This window comes from Vulpes lagopus, chromosome 2, assembly GCF_018345385.1.
Source record: "Vulpes lagopus strain Blue_001 chromosome 2, ASM1834538v1, whole genome shotgun sequence".
Lineage (NCBI taxonomy): Eukaryota > Metazoa > Chordata > Mammalia > Carnivora > Canidae > Vulpes > Vulpes lagopus.
In genome coordinates, this window is record NC_054825.1 from 171,126,114 (window position 1) to 171,148,565 (window position 22,452).

General features: G+C 52.0%; 1 protein-coding gene across 1 annotated transcript in view; it reads right to left on the bottom strand.

Annotated features, from left to right (window-relative positions):
• Positions 1-22,452, bottom strand: part of RYR1 (ryanodine receptor 1) — a 119,214-nt gene that overhangs the window by 84,573 nt on the left and 12,189 nt on the right. The window contains 21 exon segments of the mRNA XM_041742343.1: positions 39-125; positions 2,082-2,247; positions 2,684-2,844; positions 3,690-3,822; positions 4,764-5,158; positions 7,485-7,693; positions 7,864-8,038; positions 9,439-9,641; positions 10,261-10,568; positions 11,374-11,457; positions 11,835-11,938; positions 12,153-12,257; positions 13,588-13,804; positions 14,796-14,988; positions 15,534-15,775; positions 16,835-16,968; positions 17,636-17,754; positions 17,838-17,933; positions 18,014-18,149; positions 20,378-20,573; positions 21,046-21,167. Coding sequence (XP_041598277.1) covers positions 39-125; positions 2,082-2,247; positions 2,684-2,844; positions 3,690-3,822; positions 4,764-5,158; positions 7,485-7,693; positions 7,864-8,038; positions 9,439-9,641; positions 10,261-10,568; positions 11,374-11,457; positions 11,835-11,938; positions 12,153-12,257; positions 13,588-13,804; positions 14,796-14,988; positions 15,534-15,775; positions 16,835-16,968; positions 17,636-17,754; positions 17,838-17,933; positions 18,014-18,149; positions 20,378-20,573; positions 21,046-21,167 — 3,585 coding nt within the window.

A 22,452-nucleotide genomic window follows, 5' to 3' on the forward strand; every position in this document is an offset into this window, starting at 1 on the left:
GCCTACTGCCTCAGCCTGCCCCATCACTGTACTCCTACCTTCTGCTTCCCCAACTCAAACTGGATGACATTCTGGTGGGTGGGCAGGACGAAGACAGCAGGAAACAGCTTGGTGTTGGGCTCCACCTGGCAAGGGAGAAGAGGCCAGGGTGAGGAAGAGGGTGAACTGGAGGTGATGATGACTCTGGCTCCTGAACTCTGGGGTCGATCCAAAGTCAGGCACCGAGGTTGCTCGTGGGCTGCACCACCTCTGATCCAGATACACCAACTTCCTCCAGCTCCCTCGGTGGCAACGTATCTTCCAGGTCATTGTGCAAATCATGCCTTCCACCTGGAATGCCACTTGTGTTCAAGTGGCAATGCCACTCATTCTTCAAAACTCAGGAAGGTCTTCTGACTGCACTGTCCCTCCAGCCCCTCTGATCTCCGCAGTGGACCCACCCAGCCTCTATCACCACAAACACCATCATCTGTGAAGCCATCTTGCCGAACCTGAACCTAACCTCACCTCTGGCTGCCAGTTGATAGGAAATACAGGGGACAGAGGAAAACGTTAAAACAACACCATGGGGGATGCGTCAACCAGATGCAGGTTGAGAAGACACACGAATTCCCCAGGATTAAGTTTTGGATTCGCATTGGGCAGGTCTAGGGGGAAGCCTGAGATTCCTCATTTCTAACAACCCCCCAGGTGATGCAGATCCTGCTGGTCCAGGACTTTGAGAAGCAAACTTTTCAGGACAGGCAGCCTGGTTTCAGCAAACACATTTCAGAGAAGAGAGAGAAGGGAAATCTACATAGGAGAGACTCAAGGGGCATAGCAACCAACTAAAATACATGACCTTAATGGATTCCAATGCAAATGAACAAATGGGAAAAAGACATTTTTTGAAACAACCAGAGAAGTGAACATGGACTAAATATTTGATTAATTAATTAGGAATTATTGGGTTTTTTTTAAAGATACAAATGGTATAGTTGGTTATGTTTTTATTTTGTGTTTATTATCATTTTTAAAAATATTTTACTTATTCATGAGAGACACAAAGAGGCAGAGACATAGGCAGAGGGAGAAGCAGGCTCCCTGTGAGGAGCCTGATGCAGGACTCGATCTCAGGACCTTGGGATCATGATCTGAGCCCAAGGCAGACACTCAACCACTGAGCCACCCAGGCACCCCTGGTTATGCTTTTTAAAATAATCCTTATTTTTGTAGAGATACAAATTGAAAAGAGATGAAAACATATGATATCTGGGGTCTCCTTCAAAATCATCCAGTGGGCATGGAGGGTAAATATGAAGTAGGATCAGCTGTAATAGTAGAAGCTAGAGCGTGGGGACATAGAGGTCTAAGACACTATTTTTGCATATTTTTAAATTCTCCATTTAAAATAAAGTTTTATAAATTCCAAGTTAGACGCATTAATGGATGGATAAGTGGATAAATAGGTGATAAAGCCAGTGTGAGTGGTAGGTTCTTGTGATGAAGCCAGTGGGTATATGGGCGTTCACTGTACAATTTCTTTAATTTTGTTTTATGTTGGGACGCCTGGGTGGCTCAGTGGTTGAGCAGCTGCCTTTGGCTTAGGGCATGATCCTGGGGTTCTGGGATCAAGTCCTGCATTGGGCTCCCCATAGGGAGCCTGCTTCTCCCTCTGCCTATGTCTCTGCCTCTCTCTGTGTCTCTCATGAATAAATAAATAAAATATTCTTTAAAAAGGATTTATTTTTGTTGTATGTTTGAAACCTTTCATAATAAAATATCAAGAAAGAAAAGCCCACCCTAGGTTTCATCGTAGGGTGTTCCCTGATTGGTGAAAAGTTGGCAGTAGGTATCACCTGGACCAAGAGGGACTGTGGATCCTTCTCCAAGGTCAAGACAGTGCTCCGTCTCCTCCTTTCTGGGTGTCAGTTCAGTGGACAGTTAACTAAGTGGTCTCCCAGGGACTTCCCTGAGGACAGGCTAGGAGCTGTTTTGTCCTGTCTCTCTGGGGTCTGTCCTCAGTGGGGGGTTGGGAAGGGTCTTCCCAGCATCCTGGGACATGAGGACACTATTGCTAAGTTGCTGAGGGCTGGACTCACCTGGAAAAAGGTGTTGCTCTCCTTGCCATTGGCAGTAAAGGTCATCAGACCAGTGGCCAAGTCCACCAGGCAGCCAATGACAAGGTCTGTGTGGCTGATCCGGCCCTGCTGTCCGGAGCTCACGAAGTCCCCGCCCCACACCATGTAGCAGTTGCTGCACTTGAGGCTGGAGGAAACAGGGGCGGTCAGTGCATGGCGCCTTAGCCAAGGTGCTCTGGACACTGGATGCTCCCTTGCCCAAACTCCCAGAATACTGTGACTTCAGAGCTCCATCCCCAAGCCCCCCATCACCTGCACACCCAAGTGCCAACACCCTAAGCCCCTCAGAGTGAGAGTTCTTAGAAGTTGGCTGGGGTTCTGGGAGGAAGAGAGGGAAGGGGAGCAGGAAGAGAGAGCAAAGACAGGAGGTAACGTAGAAAGGGCAGCGTGAGAGGAAGAAGGAAGACAAAATGGAAAAGACCAAACAGAAACCGAAGAGGAGGAAAAACCCAGAGGAGGAAAGTAAACAGGGAGAGGAGAGAAGTAGAGGGGGAGAGAAGCTGTTGAGCCGGGGGCCCAGCGCTGACCTCTCACCTCCCGTGGTTCCCACCCTTCCCTGGCACCTGCTGTGGACGTTGCCTTGTTCGTCTCCCATGGTCACCGTCACTGCCCGGACCTTGCTGAGGTCGAAGTTCATGTCGTGCTGATGGTAGTCAGGGGTGACCCAGCCCACCCACACGCAGCTGGGCTCCTGGCCAGCGAAGATCCTCACAGAGTAATAGTACTGGAGAGGCAGAGGGGGACCAATGGTCAGCCCAGAAGGTGGGGGACACAGGGCTTCCTTGGGACTCTTAAGTTGGTCTCTCTAGATTCACAGAGTCCCCTTGAACTTCAACAAAAAATTACTGGATTTGAGACATACACACCCCAGGTCTATGTGTCTCTATTTCTGTGTCTACTATATATTCAGACTCGGGAATGCTCCGGGACTATTTGTGATGCACCCAAATTTGGATCCCTCTCCAAATTATAAAGTTATCAATAAATAATAGCTAACAAATAATTCACAAATTAATTTATAATCACCATCAAGAGGGTACAATTTGTATCCCCATTTTACAGACGGGAAAACCATAAGACTTCCATAAAGGAGAAGGCATAGAGCAGTGAAGTGACTTACCCACTTAGCATCCAGGTGGCCCATAATCCTAACCATGAGGCTCTCTGTCTCAGAAAACATTCCAGATTTGGGAAATCCCAAACTCTACTGCGATAATTGTTAAATGTTGGTTCCCAAGAATATACCAGAAAGCTATTAAATTTGGGCTATTAATTTGAGTTTATATGGGTAAACCCAAATATGAAGGTCCCAAGTCTACATTGGTATATCCTCTGGATTCTGGGATCCCTAGGAGTTTTATCAGTGTGCCTTGTACTTCATTGTGTTCCTGCAATTTTTAGGTCCCCTAGCTCTATGAACTTAGGGTTTCAAAGGACTAAATCAGTATATGCTCTGTTTTGTGGTCTTCAGTGTATATTGGGGTGTCCCCAGGTAAGGGCAATTATGAGGGACTGCAGCATGAAATTTGGAAATCTGAGGGGTCTCGGTTGAGGGTCCCAGGTTCACACCGTGGTGGTGTTGAGGATGATCTCAGGGTCATCACGGTTGTCTGCGGGCACCACCTCTCGAGGGAGGCGGGGCAGAGTGGGAGTGGCAGGTGGCTGCGTCATCATGGCGGCCTTCTTGGCCTTGAATAAGAACCTGGTGATGGGGAGGAGAGGCTACTGTGAGAACCAGCTGTCAAGCCCAGCCCCCCAGCCCTGTCCACCACAACATCCATGATTCCCACATCCATCCTAAATACATCTCATTTCTAATACCCAAGCCCTTGCCTCTAGAGGGATAAAATTCCCAACTGCATCAGCATAATCCCTCCTGGGGATGCTGTGCTCTGTGCTTGCAGATGCCCAAATTTAAAGGTGCTTCTGGGGACATGGAGGCTCCTTTGGGGGCACATGGTCCCCCACAGCTGCATTTCTCATATGGGTGCTAAAGGCATTTAGGAGAGGATAATCCTTCATCATGTGGTGCTGTCTTATACACTGAAAGCCTTTAGAATCCCTGGACTCCCTCAGTAGCAGCAGCACCTCCCCAACAAACTGTGATAACCCAAATCATCCATCATTTCCAAACATCCGCCAAGAGCCACAGAACTATATCCCACTGAAAACCACTGCCCTAGTAGGGGGTAAGCACTTTTAGTTTCAAGTCAGGTTTAATGCCTTTTTGAGGGTCTCCTTTGAAATTAGCTTTTGGGGTGCACATTTGAGACACAGAAATGATTCCAATTTAGAAGATCAGTGGTGTTCACTGGGATGCCTTGGGGTACAGTCAACTCTCTCAAGACACTTCAATGTCCACTTTAGTGTCTATAGACAACAAAGTCCATTGGGTGAATGCTTTGGGGCCTACTAGGTACCCCAAGGATAGTAGAGTCCTCCATAGATATAGTGGTGTACCCCAATTTTACATTCTCAGGGAAATGAGAGCATCCCGGGAGATAATGGGATTCACTTGAGGCATAATAGGCTCCCTTAGCATTCTGACTCTGCTAAACATATATGGGGGCCCTGTGGGACACAATCAGGTTTTTTACATTATTGGGGTTCCCTAAACCCACCCTGGCCCCATCCTTGACTCACCCTCTCTTCTTGTTCTTCTCTGTGGTAGCATCCTTCTCATTCTCCACCCTGACAGGCTGGGCCTCCACCCCAGCCTGGGCATTGCCCCCGGGTGCCCCCTCCTTGGCATTTCCTTCTTTGCCCCCCTCAGCCTCGCCCCAGCGCCCCGCTGAACGCCGCAGGTTTTCATAGTCGGGGTCGGGTTCTGCTGCCCTGGCCTCATCCTCAGCTGGGGGCTGCAGGCCAGGAGAAGCCAGGGGGGTGGCTCCTGCAGTGCACCGGAAGTGCTGGTGGAACTGGACTGGAAGGCTGAGCCGGAGAAAGAGCATCTCCACGAGACTGTTCTGGGAGCCCCAGGTACGGTGGCTCAGGCGCAGGCAAGGCGGGGTATCCACGGTGCCGTCTACGCGGGCCACCTAAGGGGGAGCAGGAAAGCTGAGCCAGGCAGGCAGGCCAGGCCATTGGTCCTAAACCCAGTACCCACGGAGCCACCATGTGATTGAACACATGACAGATTAGCTGTGCCTGTTCTTGAACTTTCTATGAATACGAAATCACAGGATGGGCTCTTTTCTCTCTGGCTCCTTTCACTCCGCATTATGTCTGTGAGATTCACCCACGTAGTTGTGCGCAGGTCAGTCTATTCATTCTCACCACTGTCTAGTATTCTGTTCTTTGGGTTGAGAACACATCTGGCAGTAGCAGGAATTAGGAGGTTCGCCTCTGTTTCACCAGCCTCTCCGGCCCCTGGCACCTCTCTGGCCAACCAGAAATGGGCCATGAGGCCTCTGTTGTCACCCCCTATAATCCACTCTCAATGGGGACCTTCCAAAACTCAGATCTAAATCAGACATTCCCCTGCTTAAAACCCATCCAGTCTCACCTAGTCTTGAAATGCCTCCCCACAAATTATTGATTAATTACAAAGAGAAAACGAATAATTTACAGTAGGGAAAATTGGTAGACTTCATCTTAGCCAGTCAAAATTAACATAGTTGGTAATAAGACATAGCAACATTATGTGCCTTCTGATATCCTGCATCAAGCAGGACACAACCTCCTGGTATTTCTGCCAAATACATGTGACCTGTACCTAATCCTGAGGAGACACTTGACAAACCAAAATGAGAGATATTCTGCAAAATAACTGGTCTGTACTCTTCAAAAATGGTAATGGCATGAAAGACAAAGACAGACTCGGAACATTCTACATTAAAGAATAAAGAAAAAAATAAAGAATAAAGAGACATGGGGCGCCTCGGTTAAGCATCTGACTCTCGGTTTTTGCTCAGGTTGTGATCTCAGAGTCGTGAGATAGAGCTCCATGCTCAGTGTGGAGTCTGCTTGTCTCTCTCCTTCCCCCTCTGCGCCTGCCCAACTTGCTCATGCTCATCTCTCTCTTTCTCAAATAAGTAAATAAGTAAAATCTTTAAAAAAAAAAAAAAAAAGAAGACGAAGAAGAAGAAGAAAGAGACACAACAACTAAATGCAACATGTAATCCTGGATTGGATCCTGGACCAGAAAAATAAAATTCACATGATCACCACAACTAATAAAATTTGAATATGGATTATGAATTAGGTAATAGTATGTATTAGTGTTAAATTTCCTGATTTTCATGACTGTAGTTCTTTAAAAGTATAGCCTGTTCTGAGGAAATGCACATTGAAATGTTAAGGGATAAAGAAGCATGATGGGGGCACCTGGCTGGCTCAGTCGGTAGAGTATGTGATTGTCGATCTCAGGGTCATGAGTTTGAACCCCGTGTTAGATTACACAGATTAAAAAACAGGCATGATGTCTCCAACTTAGCCAAATGATTCATAAGAGAGAGAGAGGAAGAAGGATTATGTGAGGAGATGTGAACAATGCCATGGATGGGAACACAGGCTGAGGAGGAAATAGTCACATGACCAAGGCCACAGAGCAGATAAGAGGCCAACCCAGGTCTAGCTGCTTCTGAAGAACCCGCTGAAGCTCAACCATGTAGGATTCAGGTTCTTTCCAGGTTGAGAAAAGGACTATAACTTTGGTCTTTTTTATGGTCAGCATCTGATGCTAAGTTTAACCCTGGTAAAGAAAAGACACTAGAGGGCAGTCCAGGTGGCTCAGCGGTTTAGCGCCGCCTTCGGCCCAGGGCATGATCCTGGAGCCTGGGGATCAAGTCCCAAGTCCCACGTTGGGCTCCCTGCCTGGAGCCTGCTCCTCCCTCTGCCTGTGTCTCTGCCTCTCTCTCTCTCTCAATCTCTCTCTCTCTCTGTCTCTCAAGAATAAATAAATAAAATATTTTTTTAAAAAAAGAAAAGACATTAGAGCCTAAGAGTTAGAATACTGAAATTAATGAAGAGCTGCTAAAAACAAATAAACTAAAAAAAAATATGTGTATGCGGATAGCAATTAGTAAGGATGGTGCCAAAACGTACCAAGAGCTTTATATGTCTTTAAACCTTGCTGTAAGATGAGCTAGTGCTAAGGACTGGAAATTTCCACTGGGGTCACGTAACCCAGCTCCTCTTTTTTCCCTTCCCCACTTAATAAGCAAGGCAACCTGGAGGTCAGATAGGTTGTGGTTTGCTGACATTACACCCTACAAGGCAGCCCTGGGAACTACTGTCCTGATATGCCCTTCTACACTGTTCGCGGGCTAACACAGAAGGAAAGGAGAAATTTGGGGAAGAGAACTGTGGGAAGAATGAGGTTTGGAAGCAGATAAGTAGGTACTGAGTGGGGTCAGTCCTCACCTCATAGTGGGGGTGCTCAAGGGGCACGGCCTCAAATTGTGGAAGGCTTTTGCTGAACCAGGTGGTGACTGGGCGCTGCATGTTGATGGCGAAAGGCTCAAAACCTTCCTGGAGGCCACAGATGGCAAAGAACCGCAGGGAGCTCACGTCCTGGCCCAGGTTCAGATGACCCACCTGGCCGGGTCCCAAGCTGCAGACAGGCAGGAAGCCTGGTGGGAGGGGATGGATGGGCAGAGGTGAAGACAGGTGGGCAGGGCAGGGGCTGGAGGGGAGGAGGTACCATGGAAGGAAGGGATGGAAAAGCACAAGGCTAGGGATGTAGTGTAAGGTCAGGTGAGATGAAAGAAAACCAGAAATGGGCCATGAGGCCAGTCCTCACCATCCCCAACCTCGATTTCCCGGAAGGCTGTCTCAGAGCCTGAATCGGACATGAGGACCTCGCCATTGAGGGTGAAGATAATGGTGTTCTCTGTGAGGTCGATCATGCAGCCCACGACATCACCTGACTGCCATGGACGCCCAAATGGTTCACTGCCCAAGTGCCAGCGCTGGCCCTGTGAAGAGGCGAGGGGAAGATGTGACATGGCAGAGACACATAGAGAGACAGAGATATACAGAAGCAAGGAGAGACATGTAAAGATACATATACAAGGCATCGGGTTCAGGGCGTGGGGGTCAGAAGAGGGGTCACTCCCACAAGGTCCCCATCTTTTTCCACATCTGTATCGATGATCCTTGGAATATAAGGGATAGGCTCTCATGCTTTCCCTTCCCAATGATCTCTGTATCCCATCTCTTCTGCCTGAGTTCTGTACTGTTTCCATGGCTGGGGCTGGGGTTATACAGACCACCAAAATGGTAGTGGGGAGTTGGGGGCGGGACGGGAGGGCTGGAAAGGAAAAATGAACCTGCCAGTGTTGCCTCTACAGACTCATATATACCCATATGCCCCCAGAATAGATAAACGGGTAATGAGATGGATGGATGGGAAGCAGGGTGTATGGCTGGATGGAAAAATGGAATGGATGGAAATTGAGTCTACATGGGTTGATACAGGGAAGGAAGAAAGGATAGACAGAATGATGGATGGATAAGAGGGCAGGTGGGTGAACGGACAGGTGGGTGGGTGGGTAAATGAATGAATTGATGGATTCATGCATTAAATGATTCAATAAATAAATGAAATTACAAATAAGTGAAAGGCTGAACTAACAAATAAATGAACAAACAGATGGAAATGTGGATGGTTAAGTGATTATCTGGCAGATGAGTAGATGGATGGAGGGATAGTTGGATCTGTGGGTAGATGAATGGATGAACAGAAGGATGGCTGGATAGAGAGATGGATGATGGATAGATACATGCATGGACAAGGGTGTCTAGGTGGCTCCGCTGATTAAGCATCTGACTTTGGCTCAGGTCATGATCTCAGGGTCCTGGGACGGGGCCCTATGTTGGGCTTCCTGCTTAGCAGGGAGTCTGCTTGTCCCTCTCCCTCTGCCCCTCGCCCTGTTTGTGCTCTCTCTCTCTTTTTCTCTCTCTCTCTCAAATAACTAAATACATCTTTATTTAAAAAAAAAGGGGGGGGGATCCCTGGGTGGCGCAGTGGTTTGGGTGCCTGCCTTTGGCCCAGGGCGCGATCCTGGAGACCCGGGATCAAATCCCACATCGGGCTCCCGGTACATGGAGCCTGCTTCTCCCTCTGCCTGTGTCTCTGCCTCTCTCTCTCTCTCTCTCTGTGTGACTATCATAAATAAATAAAAATTTTAAAAAAGATATATGCATTGGCAGGGAGAGAGGGAGGGAGGGTGGGATGGGTGGATAGATGGATGGATGATGGATGAATGAGTAGTAGGGCAGACTCCGCAATGAGTGGACAGTGGGGCACAGACAGTGTGCAAGCTGTGTGAGGGACCCCAGGGCCTCGCAGAATGGAGCCCAGGGAGGTACCCACGCGGTGCCCATTGAAGACATAGGCCAGCTCATCAGCTCCCAGCTCCACGTCGGGCCGCAGCTCGGGCCTCGCCCAGCCCACTCGCATCTCCCCCGTGGTGACTGCTTCAAACTCAAAGTACCAGCGGCCGCTCTGCACCGTGTAGGACTTCTCCGCCCGGAAGATGCGCACCCGGTCCCAGCGAGACTGGCTCTCCACCTGACCTACAAATGGGGGCCAGGCAGGGTCAGGGGCTGGATGGGGAGTACTGAGAGGTTGGGACCTGGGCGGGGAGGGTGCTGGGGGAAGAGGGATGATTTCCTGGTGTCACAGGAGATGAGCTGGGGAATCTCAGACTAGTCAGCGAGGTGGGGAGAACCTACGAAGAGAGACTCCCCTCCCTGCCCACCCCCGACCACCACACCGTCTCCTTAGCAGGCAGAGCCTCAGAGAAGAGATGCTAACACAGACAGAAAAGCAGCTCAGTCACCGTTATGGTCTAGGGTTAAGGGTCAAGATTAGGGTCAATGTTTAGATTCAAGGGTTGAGAGCAGAACCTGGGAGAGAGTGGCAGAGTCAGACTCAGGTAGAGGACGGAAATCGGGGTTGGGGCCAGCGGCAGAGAAACTGAAGGCTGGGGACCAGGGGGAGGGTGGCCAATGGAGACTGGGCTTGGGAGTCAGAGACAGGTCAGGGGTGAGGTTATGGGTAGGGGTGGAGGCCCCCTGAGTGCTTGGTCGGTGGGTGGCTCCGTGTTGTCTGTCGCTATAATCCAGAGGTTAGGGCATAGGGGTCACAGCTGGGGGTCCGGAAGCCGAGCAGGGGATCAGGGCTAGTGCTCACTGGGCTCCTGGTCAGGCGGCTCAATGTTGTAGCCGTAGCCCAGCAGCGTGCGCACGGCCTGGCAGAGACTGTCCCGGTTGCTGCGCTTGGTGGCCTCGTCCAGCAGGCGGTAGGGCACAAGGCGAGGGTTTCGGCGTGCTGGGATGTCCTGCACGGCGCTGTAGCTCCAGCCCTGGGCCACGCGGTCTCGTGCCCACACGTTGTGCCCGTTCTCTGCCAGCCGGTCCACCAGCGTCATCTGCGCCGGCGTCAGCCGCACGTGGCTCAGGTCTAGCGGTGCCGGCTTGTACCCATTGCTCATCATGTACCTGTGGGCATGGCAGAGCTTGGTGAGGGGAGACCCTCACCCCTACCGCTGGGCTCTGCACAATGGGATCCCTGACTTCTGATCCTTGCTCCCAGGGTCCTGTGACCCTCAGCTCCGAGTTTTGGAATTTCTGACCTTTGACCTCTGACATCGGGGTTCCATGACTCCCCTGAAGAAGCTTTGAGATACTTGGCCTCTTAACGCAGAATCCTGTGACCCCAGCAAGGCCTTTTGCTTCACTGACCTCTGGCCTCTCTGACCCCTGCATTGTGACTTCGGTAGACTCAAATTCAACCCTGGAACTCTGACCTCTCACTTCTAGCTTTGAGGTTTCTTACCTCTGACCTCAGGACCCTATCCCTTCAACCTCTTGGCTTTGGAGTCCTTGAGCTCTGAACCCTGGCCCCTATCCCCAGGACCTCTGATCGCTCACCTATAATTTTAAGGTCCCTTACTTAGGACTCCCAACAACCTATCATCTCTTTCCATTGACCCTCTGCCTCTGACTTGGAGATATTACCTCTGTTCCCTCATTTTCCCTGATCCCATGGCTGACCCTGGCCTTGGGTCCCAACTCATACCCATCGTCCCTCTGGAACTCCCACCTCTGCAATCTTGACACCTCTCCAGGACACTCCCCACTGACTTCAGAGCCCTGACACCCTGGTCCTATGACCTTCACCCTGTGGCCCGTTTATCTCTGACCTCAGCCTCCCTACAAGACTCCCTCAACTGCCCAGCCCTCACCATTTCATCCCCAGCCACTACTCTACTCCCCAGAGGGGAGTGGGGCCACCCACACTCACGTCTTGGGGAGTTTGGTCTTCTTCAGGTTGTCCTCTGCCTTCTCATCCGCCATGCCCACATGGCAACCCAGCGCCAGCAGAGTCCTGGGGTGGGGGGGACAGGGTCACCCCACACGGCCTCCCAGCCATTGGCCTCCTCTCCCCGAGCCCGGCCCCCCTCCTACCCTGGCCCCTTTTGGCCCTCCATGTCTCTTGCTCTAGCTTTCTGGGGGTCTGTCCCCATCTCTCTGTCTTGGTCTCTGTCTCTCTGACTCCTGTCTCTCCCTGCTTCTTTGTCTCTATATCTCTTTGACTGTGTCCATCTTTCCCTGATTCCACATCTTTCTCTCTCTTACTGACCAGCCCTCTTTATGCCTCTCTCTCGTCCTCTGCCAGTCTCTGCCTCACGATCCCTGCCTCTCCTTGCCCTCCTCCTCACCAGGAGTCAGGCCCTGGCCCCTGTTCCCCGGTACCCTCCTCACTTGAGTGTCTCCCCCGACATCTGCAGGTTGTAATTCCTCTCGGGCTCCGGCAGGCTGTGGAAGTCCACAAGACATGGGTGCAGCCTCTTATTGTCATCCCGAACCTGGAGAAACCCAGTGTCAACCCCTCAGGGTCCCCGTCCTTCCCCCAACACTCCTAGGCTATGACCCCTGACCTCCTGCCCTTAGTTCTGCCACAGGAAACCCAAGGACACCCTGGTGCCCTAAAGTCCCTTCCCCCAACCACTGGCTCCTCCCTGCTCATTCCACCAACAGCAGGTCTAGCCTAACGCCTTCACGCTGCAGGCAGCCCCTCACCGGGCCGTAGGTCCAGCCCTGCTCAATGCGAGTCAGCGCCCAGAGTTCATGGATGTTCTCTGCCAGCTTCTCCCGGATGCGCTCCAGATGGGGAGGCAGGACAATCTGAGGGTAAGGAACGTTCGTGAGGTCCCTGCATTCCTTCCAGCCTGTGACCCTTCTTTCAAAGAACATGTATGAGCCCTAGACAGTTCCCCCAGACCTTTCCTCCTATTCTGAGCCCTGCTCCTCATCACCTCACCCTGACTGCAGAGTTGACACCCTGCTGAGTAAGGTTTTAGAATCACAGAATTAAGGAATTATCTGGGAGTGGGACTATATTTCCCTGTGGACTGGTTGCTCCATGAGGCCAGGGCCTAAGGCTGCCTCACTTTCCCAGCCTTGCCCATCCCAGTCCAGAGCCAGGCCTGGAGGGGATGCTCGGGAAGTGGTTGCTGAATGAATGGATGAGTCTTTCCTTCTTTGTACAGTGAGGATCCAAACAATACTTACCTCATAAGGATTCAGTGATATAACCTAGATAAACTCCTAAATCTTACATAGTTTATATAAATGCCTGGCACACAGTAGGTGCCTAATAAATATTTACATCGTTAGGGTTCTTCAGAGAAGAGATAATGATAGTTTGGATCAGGGTGGGCCATGGGGAGGAGAGGAGGCAGGGGAGCATGTCCAATAGGCCAGGTGGACAGCCCATGAGGCTGACAAGCTGGGAACAGTGGGAAGGAGACATCCAGAAGGAGGCCCAGGCTCTGGCTTGGCTACAAGGGGGTGGTAATTCACTGTGAAATAATATCACTAATGCTCCCGATAATAGGAACTGTACTGAGTACTTACTACTTACTTGGGACTGGGCTGAGCACTCCACAGATATTAATTCATCTAACCTTTGGGACCGCGCTCCCAGGTAGGCTCTATCCAGGTGTATTATCCTCCTTTCCTCACAAATGACCAAACTGAGGCCCAGAAGAGTGAGGCCACATGCCTACTATAACACACTCAAAATCAGACTTTCAAGGTCAGGCTCTTGAACATGACTTCTGTGGTCTCTGATAGGGACATGTCTGAGTGGGATGGTGGGGAGCTCAGGTTGGGACAAGAGGCATGGGAAGGCCCAGATGGAAGAGATGCCAAGAAACTAGTGGAAAAGATCTCCAGCTTTGGAATCAGCGACTGTGGCTAGCACAGGTTGGTTACTTCTCTGGGCTTCACTTTCCTCAACTGTAAATTGGGACAATAATCGTCTTCTCTTTAGGGGGCTATACTGAGGGCTCTTGGAAACCGGGATTCTGCCTTAAGAGTTCTTTGCTTCCACCCTGCCTCAGTTTCCCCATCTGTTAAACAACAAGGTTCCCAACTTCCAGCTAAGTTCCCAGTCTCCCTGGCTCCTAAGGGGGTCTGCCTCACCAGGAAACCCTTGTAGAGCAGGCACTACCTGGACAGTGTCCACAGGGCAGGGCACAAAGTCGGTGTGCGAGAGGCAGCGGCTGGGGCCCACCAGGTGGGGCCCCCGAGGCCCCTCCCGCCGATACTCCTTGATAGGCTCCAGATGAAGTCGTTCTCGAGGGAGCACAGCCTCATGACATGGGGCATAGCCAGGTGGAGGGAGGAACTTGAATTCACCATGGCGGCCACCAAGGAGGAACCGCACCCTAAGTGGGAGAGTGGGGTCACTGGTGGGACACATTACAGGGAGAATCTATGTTCCGTGGGGGTAAGGGAGCTACCCTGGAATCAATGGGAAGTTCTGGGAAAAATCACTGGGCAGTCATAGAGTCATGGAAGTCATTTAGGGTCAAAAAGGAAAGTATAATGTCAAAGAGAATGTCTGAGGTCAATGAGAATCACTGAGGATCAAAATAAGAAAGTGTGGGGTTATTGAGCAGTTAATGCAAGGTCATGGGAAGGTCCACTGGAAGAGACCCTGGCTCAACAGAGTATTTGGGGGATATCAGAAGATTTCTGGGAGACCAGAAGGTCATTTGGAAATGACTGAGAATCCGATGTAACTATGAAATAACCCTAATCACCACTGAATGGCCACTGGGGAGCCCTTCATAGAGCTTGGGATCATTAGGAAAAGACTGAGCTATTGAAAGGTCTTTGAAATAATTGGGTTCAGTGAGGGATTGTGGTCACTGGGGGATTATAGAGCAATTGGAAGATTACTGGGAGTTGCTGGAGTCATGAGAAGTTGTTAAGAGCTTGAAGTCACTGGGAGAGTCCAAAATTATCCGGGGGTCATTGGGAGGGTCTAGGGTTACTGGAAGACAGCTGTCACTTCTGGAGTCATTTGGCAGTCACTGGAATGGCGTAGTCATTGAAGAGTCATTTGGGAATTAAATGGGAGAGTCTGGGGCTCTGAGGTCATTGTGCAACATGGGGGACACTTGAAGGTCACTGAAAGGATATGGGGTTGGGAAGAAGCTGAGGTCACTAGAAGGGTTCGGGTCATTGGGAGGACACTAAAGTGTCTGAGACCACATAAAGGTCACTGGGACCTTCACATATGGATCTGACCAGTCAGTCTTGAGGGCAGGCTATAGATCCTGGCCTTACAGGAGGTCATGTTGTGACTAGGGAAGCTGTCTTGGAACAGTTGCAGGTCAGGGGCCTGGCAATGGGGCAAGGGCAAGTCCTCACTTGACACCAGCTGAGAAGCTGACAACAGGGAAGAAGAGCCCATCCAGGTTGAAGGCCTCAAAGACACCCTGCACAGGACAGCCATTGATGCGGAAGGAGATGGACGGTACACTGAGGTCCAGGCAGCAGCTGACCACGTCCTCAGGGGCCAGGAGGTGCTGTCCTGGGGAAGTCACCAGGCGTGCCACGTGTCCTGCATTGGGGTCATCAGGGAGGGGTCAGAAGTCAGAGGTCTCAAGACCTCATTGGTCAGAGACCAATGGTCTCAAGAGACAAGAGGCAGATATTAGAAGATCCTATGGGATCTAGATCCTAGCAACCCTAAGGTCAAATGTTCCTATGGAGGACCCTGAAGCTCTGAGATTAGTGAGAAGGTCAAATTTCCCCCAAGGCTCTTGAGAGCTGTGAGGTCAGAGATTAAAGTTATTCTGGAGTTAGAACCTTTGGGGTCAGAAGTCAAAGATCAGAAGTCATAAAAATCTGGGAAGTTTTCTAGGATATCTAGGGCCAGAAATCGTACATCTCCTGGGGTCAGAGTTCAGCAGCCTATGAGGAAATGGGTTAAGGCCAAGATTCTGGAAGCTTTAGGGTTCGAATCTTGGGAAATTAGGAGTAAAGGGTCAAAAGTTGGCCTATTCTGGGGATCAGGATCCCAACAACCCCAAGATACATGGTGAGAGTCTTGAAAACTCTGGGGACAATAGTCAAGGATGAAAGCCCCCGGAAGGGTCCAGGTACCTGTCCAGAGATGCAGCCCATCAAAGCCGTAGGAATAGAGGTCGTCGCCGACCCCATTGCCGCCCCAGCCCTCGCCGCCCCCTGGGTAGGGGCTGTAGCCCTCAGTGAGGGCCCAGCCCACCCGCAGGTGGGTGGCCTGAGCTGTCAGGAATGGAGCCACCTCGTCCACCATCACCTCAAAGTACCATTTGCCGTATTGCGTGGAGCCCTCTGCTCGGCCCACAAAGATGTTGGGGCGGATGCTGCAGGAGAGACAGGACAGGAGAGCAAGTGAGGGAGAGGTGGGAACAGAGCCAGGTTGTCACAGGGGTGAAGATGGGAAAGAGAGAAAGAGGAGGAGAGATATACACAGGAAAAACAGAAGGCAGAGACATGGAGACAGAGAGAAAGCAGAGACAAAGACAGAAAAAGACAAAAAAAAAAGAGAGAGAGATGAGGGGTGGCTGGCTGGCTCAGTCAGTAGAGCTTGTGACTCTTAATCACAGGGTTTTGAGTTTAAGCCCCACATGAGATGTAGAGATTACTTAGAAATAAAATCTTTTTTAAAAAAGATTTTGTTTATTTATTTATTTAAGAGAGAGCATGAGCAGAAGGAGAGGTCCAGGGAGAGGGAGAAACAAACTCCCTGCTCAATAGGGAGCCTGATGCGGGGCTCAATCCCATGACCCGAAGATCATGACCTGAGCTGAAGGCAGATGTTTAAGCGACTGAGCCACCCAGATGCCCCTAGAAATAAAATCTTAAAAAAAAAAAAAAAAAAAGAACAGAGGAGCATCTGAGTAGCTCAATTTGTTGAGTGTCTGACTCTTCATTTCGGTTCAAGTCATGATCTCAAGGTTGTGAGATTGAGTCCCGTGTTGGATTCTGCACTGGGCATGGATGGAGCCTGCTTAAGATTCTTTCTCTCTCTCTCCATCTCCCCCTGCCACTCTCTGTCTCTAAAAAAACCCCAAAACAAAACAAAAAAACAGAAACGAGACAGATGAATGAGAGATAGAAAAAAGAAATGGAGAAGAAATAGAGACAGACACAGACAGAAACAGAGACAGACAAAAAGAGAGATAGAGGAACAGACAGAGGCAGAAATGGAGCAGGGAGAGAAGACAAGAGGAGTGGGAGCCAGGGGTGAGCTCGGGCAAGAGTGGACATCTGTGAGGACCGAATGTTGAGTCCTAGGGTGGCAGACATTGGAAGGGACATCCACCTGAATGTGGAGTCTCTGAGTCTGGGAAAGAGTTGAGAGGTTCTGAGATCTGTGGTCAGGGTGAGGCCGGGCTGGGGTCAGAGTTTAGGGGTCAGACCTGGTGACATAGTTGATGAGGTTTGTTTGCAGCAGAAGCTCACGGCCAGGGAGCAAGTTCTCAGTAATGAGATCTTGGTTGGAGCGCACGGCCACACCATTGCACACACACAGGGAACACAGCACGTCCAGCACCTGGAAGTCAAGGTCAGAGGTCAGGTTGCGAGAGCACCAGGGCAGGGAGTTTATGGCTGGTCTACCGTGGGAAACCAGAAGTTAAGGATAACTTGCCAGGATGGGAGATGGAGATTTTTGACTGTGAGGAGGTGGTGAAAGTGGGAGGTCAAGGCTCACGGAGGAAGGTCAAGGGTCAAAAGGAAAGGTCAGGCTAGAGGTCACAGGAGCTGAGATAAGGCACCAGCAGTGTAAAAAAGGAGAGACTGGAGGAGGAGGCGAGGGCCAGAGGGAGGAGAGAAAGGGTTGGTTAGGGAGAGCATGGGGGTCAAGAGAAGATTTTGGGTCAGCAGGGGGACAAGTGGGACATGTGTGAGGGGGTCAGAAATCATGCACTGGGGACGGGTAGGACCCTGTGGCAAACTGGAGAGTATAGACACAGCCCACCTCAATGCTACAAAATTAGAAATTTAAAAAAATATTTCAGAGATCTAATGAAGCACAGCTGTGGCCCAGAATCCATTAAGAACTGTAAGTCTTAAACTTACATCTCGTGTTGAGATGGAAGCGTGTGGAGAGGAGTCCAGGTAAGAGATAAGATTGGGGAGCAAAGTGGAGCATTCCAGGGTATGTGGAAAAGTCAGGGTTCAGAGTTCAGGGGATGAGAGGTCGGGGTGTGGGGGCCAACCTTGTGGTTCCTCCCATGCTTGTCCAGGAGGGAGATGATGGACTTGATGTGGTTCTCTTGGATGATGTTCAGCACCTCAGGACTCTCAATCAGGACACAGTACAGCACCTCCAGGATCCCTGTGCAGATGGCAGAGTGACAGGTGAGGGGAATGTGGCCCCCCCCGCCCCAGTCCCCATCCCCTCCCCTGGGGTTCTCCTACCAGACGAGGCCTCCAGCCTATCCAGCTTGCTGACCAGCCAGTCCAGGTTGGTGGAGAAGAGGGCACAATTGCTACGATTGCCACGGATCAGGGAGGCTGAGGGTGGAAAGAGGGGGTCAGACCCAATGGAACTGAGATTCTGGGGGCCCTAGGGAAGTCAGGATGGGGCGCCTTACCCAGGAGTTCATAGAGCAGGTTCACAATCTCTTTCCAGGACTCGGCTGCCTCCTCTCCTGCAAATTCCGCAAAGTGGGCAGCAGTTGTGTAGACATTTAGGCGGTCAATACAGTTCAGGACCAGGGAGAGCATCCCCTGGGGAAAACAGGGTGATTCACCACAGGAGTCCCAGGCCCTCTCTTCCTTGCCTTTCTTGGATTTGCTAATTCATTTCTTAAAAAAAAATTTTTAAGGAACGCCTGGGTGGCTCGGTGGTTGAGCATCTGCCTTTGGCTCCGGTCATGATCCCGGGGTCCAAGATCGAGTCCCCCATCGGGCTCACCACAGGGACCCTGCTTCTCCCTCTGCCTATGTCTCTGCCTCTCTCTGTGTGTCTCTCGCGAATAAATACAATCTTTAAAAAAAGAGTCAAGAACATTGTTTCATGTGGCTGTAGCTCATTTCCCTTGCTGAGTAGTATCCACACCCGTTGTCACCGTTGTGTGGGTGTGCAACATTGTGGATTCATTCTGGGGCTGCTGGACATTTGGACTGTTCTAGCTCTTGGACATCATATATAGCGCTGCTGTGACAATTGCTGTATCTATACCGTGGGGACCATACCACTAGTAAGAGAGGCAGGACATCGTGGTGGAGAGCACAACCCGGTGAGAGTCACACAGAGTGGCTCTGCCACCAACTAGTTGTGCCCTTAGGAGACCTAACCCTCCTGTGGCTCCCAAAGTGAAAGTCCTCGCTATAGTTTGACCCTTGTCACCTCTCTGCCCTCGTCTCCTCCCACTCTGCGCCTGGCTTACCCTGCTCCAGGTGAGCACAGCTGTGGCCTGGCCTCCTTATGGTTCTGGAACCCACCAAGCCCACTCCCTATGCACCTGCTCTCCCCTCTATCTCCTCTCTGCCCCTCCCCCAGGGGGCATGTGGCTGCCTCTCTCTCTCTCTCTTTTTGTATATTTTTTATTGGAGTTCGATTTGCCAACATATAGCATAACACCCAGTGCTCATCCTGTCAAGTGCTCCCCTCAGTGCCCGTCACCCAGTCACCCCATCCCCCCACCCACCTCCCTTCCACTACCCCTTGTTCATTTCCCAGAGTTAGAGGAGTGTCTCATGTTCTGTCACCCTCTCTGATATTTCCCACTCATTTTCTCTCCTTTCCCCTTTAATCCCTTTCACTATTTTTTATATTCCCCGAATAATGAGACCATATAATGTTTGTCCTCTAATTGACTTACTTCACTAGCAAAATACCCTCCAGTTCTATCCATGTTGAAGCAAATGGTGGGTATTTGTCGTTTCTAATGGCTGAGTAACAGTTAGGCTACCTCTCTTCATTCAAGGTAATAATAACCACTAACACTTACACAGCATCTGCTATGCGCTGGCACTGGGCTGGCATATGCTAATTCCCTCCATAAGTAAGCTTTGTTGTTGTTCTGTTATCATTTCTGAATCAGATGGGGGGTCCCTGGAGAGGAGGAGGGCCAGGCTGTTAGCTTTTTTTTTTCTTTTTTTAAGATTTTGTTTATTTATTCATGAGACACATAGAGAGGCCAAGGAAGAGGCAGCCTCCCTGCGGGGACCCTGATGCAGAACTCGATCCCAGGACCCCGGGATCACGCCCTGAGCTGAAGGCAGATAGATGCTCACCACTGAGGCGTCCCAGGCCGTTAGCCTTTAAATGAACATACCCCCCCATCCCCGTGCCCCGGGGGATGTGGAGACCTCAGATCTCCAGACCTTTGTCCAGTCCGCTCCTCACGTCCGGCTCAGTCCCTTAGTCCCGGTGCTAAGCGGAGGCCCCCCCACATCTCAAACGCACTGACCCCCAGCCCTTGACTCCAACTGAGGGCCGTCCCTGCACTGCACCCTTGATGCTCAGTCACCTCCGGCCCTGCCCCCATCCCCGTGCCCCCCTCTACTTCGGTCCTCCCAACTGCAGGCCAAGCCCCCACAGACACGGCCTCGTGAGTCCCGCAGCCTCCCCTGACTTGTTCCCAGGCCTGACAGCCTCCACAGCCCTAGCAGCCGCACCGGCCTTTTCTCGGGCCCGCCTCCTTCCGGGGGTGAAGGAACGAGGCACGCCGTACCCCCTTGCAGCTGGAGGCGTCCGGCGCTCACAGGCACCGCCCCTGCTCTGCCCAGTGCTCCGCCCCTCCGTCAAGGCCCCGCCCCTCGAGGCTCCGCCCCCAGCCCAAACGCCCCGCCTCCGCGAGGCCCCGCCCCTTTTCTGTGCCCCGCAGCCTGCGGCCCCGCCCGCTCTCCGGCCACTACGTACCTCCCCGGTCCCTCAGGCTCCGCCTCGCCCCGCGCCGCGGCCCCGCCCCGCGCCCCAGGCCCCGCCCCCTCCCGCGCCGCGGCCTCACCTCCTCCTGGAAGAGGCTCTGGCGGTTGCGCAGGCTGCGCAGCTTGCTCTGCTTCTCCTCGTGCTGCAGCTCCTCGGAGGGCGGCTCGAAGTAGCCGATGAGGTCCTGCAGGCTCAGGATGACGCCCTCGATGGGCAGCGCCGTGCCGGCTGGCGGCCCCGAGCCCCGCGGCTTCCCGCTGAAGCTGTCCAGGCCCCTGAGGGAGGCGCACGCGTCAGCAGTGAGCCCCAGAGCTGAGTCCCGTGGGGGGCTCGCGAGTCTCTGCCCCCTGGCCCCCGAAAGGACTCGGGGAGACTGAGACTCGGAGAGACACGGACATTGGCCCGACGTCGCACAGCGGCCAAGGACAGAGCTAGGACTGGGACTCACGCCTGTGTAAGCACAGGAGGGTGTGGAAGCAGGTGTCCGGCTGGGGAGGTCCAGGATCAAGGGTCTGGGTGTCAGGGGTGATCGGGGACGTGAGGTCAAAATCATGGTCATCAAGGTCAGATCAGGGGTCAAGTGTTTAGAGCTCAGAGGTTTAGAGGTTAGGGATCCCGTGTATGTTAGACACGGTGTGGAAGTTAGAGGTGATTAAGGGGGTCAGGTGTGTGACCACCAGGAGCTTGGGGGTCAAGGTGTGGCCTGGCACCGGGGTGGGGGGGGTGCAGAGTGGGCAGGTGGCTCACTTGATGAACTGGTTGTACAGGCCAGCAGTGCTGTAAATCATGCGGGCAGCCTGGGACTCCTCCTGCTGGCAGCGGGTCAGCGACAATGCGTCGTCCATGTGGCCTTCCTGGTGCAGCATGGCCTGGCAGCGGGAGAACAGAGAGGGCAGGGGTGGGCCGGGCCACCAAGGGCGACACCCCCAGACCTCTATCCAAACTCCAGCCCCAAAGCTGCCCCCTGTCCTCCACTGAGTCTCTCTGCCAGACACCCCCTTCTATCCCTCTTCACCTGACTCCATTCTCTTTCCCCAATCTCTGTGTCCACTCTCTGTCCCCCTTTTTGTCTCTGTCTCCCGCCCTAGCTCTCTCACATCTCTCCCCATGCCTGTCTCTTTCTCCCTTTCCCTCTCTGTCTCTATCTCCATCTCTCTCTGCCTCTGTCCCTACCCCCCTTTGTGTTTGCCTCTCTTCATCTCTGACGCTGTCTTATTTATCTCCAGGCCAGACCCTCTCCACCTGGTACCCACTACTGACTTAACATCCCCCCACTGGAGAGCTCTAATGGCACCCCTAACTTAACATGTCTCAGACTGAGTGCCTGACCACATTTCTGTAAGATGAGACCATCGGGGCTTCCAGCTTTCGCCTGGGCTGACCCTCCCAGGGCCTCATCCAGTCCTGTGGCTGTAAATACCACCCACTGTTCACAACTCCCACATCTCCCCTCGGGCCAGGCCCGTCCCTACATCCTCGGATCAGGTATCCAACCCCAAGCCTCATTTTTCCTTACTCTTCCGACTCATTCACTCTATATTGAGGGGCCCTGTTCTAGTCCCTGGATCCCTGTCATCCTGAGCTGACATTTCCCAGGTGGGAAATGCCAGGACAAAAATCATGGCATCATCTTCAACCCCTGACCCTCTCACCTCGAAATCCAGTCTATCAGGAGGTTCTGTCGGCTTCACTCTCAAAATACAGCCAGAATCGGCCACCTTCCCCACTCCACAGTCCCAACCCTGGTCCTGTCCACTGTTTTTTCCCCACCCAATCAGGGCAGCAGTCACCTCCCTGGGCTCCCTACTCCAGCTCTGCTCCCCACCCCCGCCCCATCTCTCCCCACAAGCAGCTAAGGAACCCCATGATCCTGAGTCAGGTCACCTCCCTGGCCTGCTCAAAACTCTCTTGGGGCTCTATCTCACTAAAGGAAAAGCTGGGACCCTCCCCTTGGCCCACAGGGCCCCACATGATCTGCTCACATCTCCTCTCTGTCCTTATCTTCTAAGACTCATCCCTCAATCACTGTGCTCCAGCCAAACTGGGTCTCCTTTCTGGTCTTGCAACATTAGCCAATCTCATTCCAACCTCAGGGCCTTTGCACATGCTGTGCCCTCTGTCCAGAGTGGCTATGTACTGCATTAAAGGCAGTTC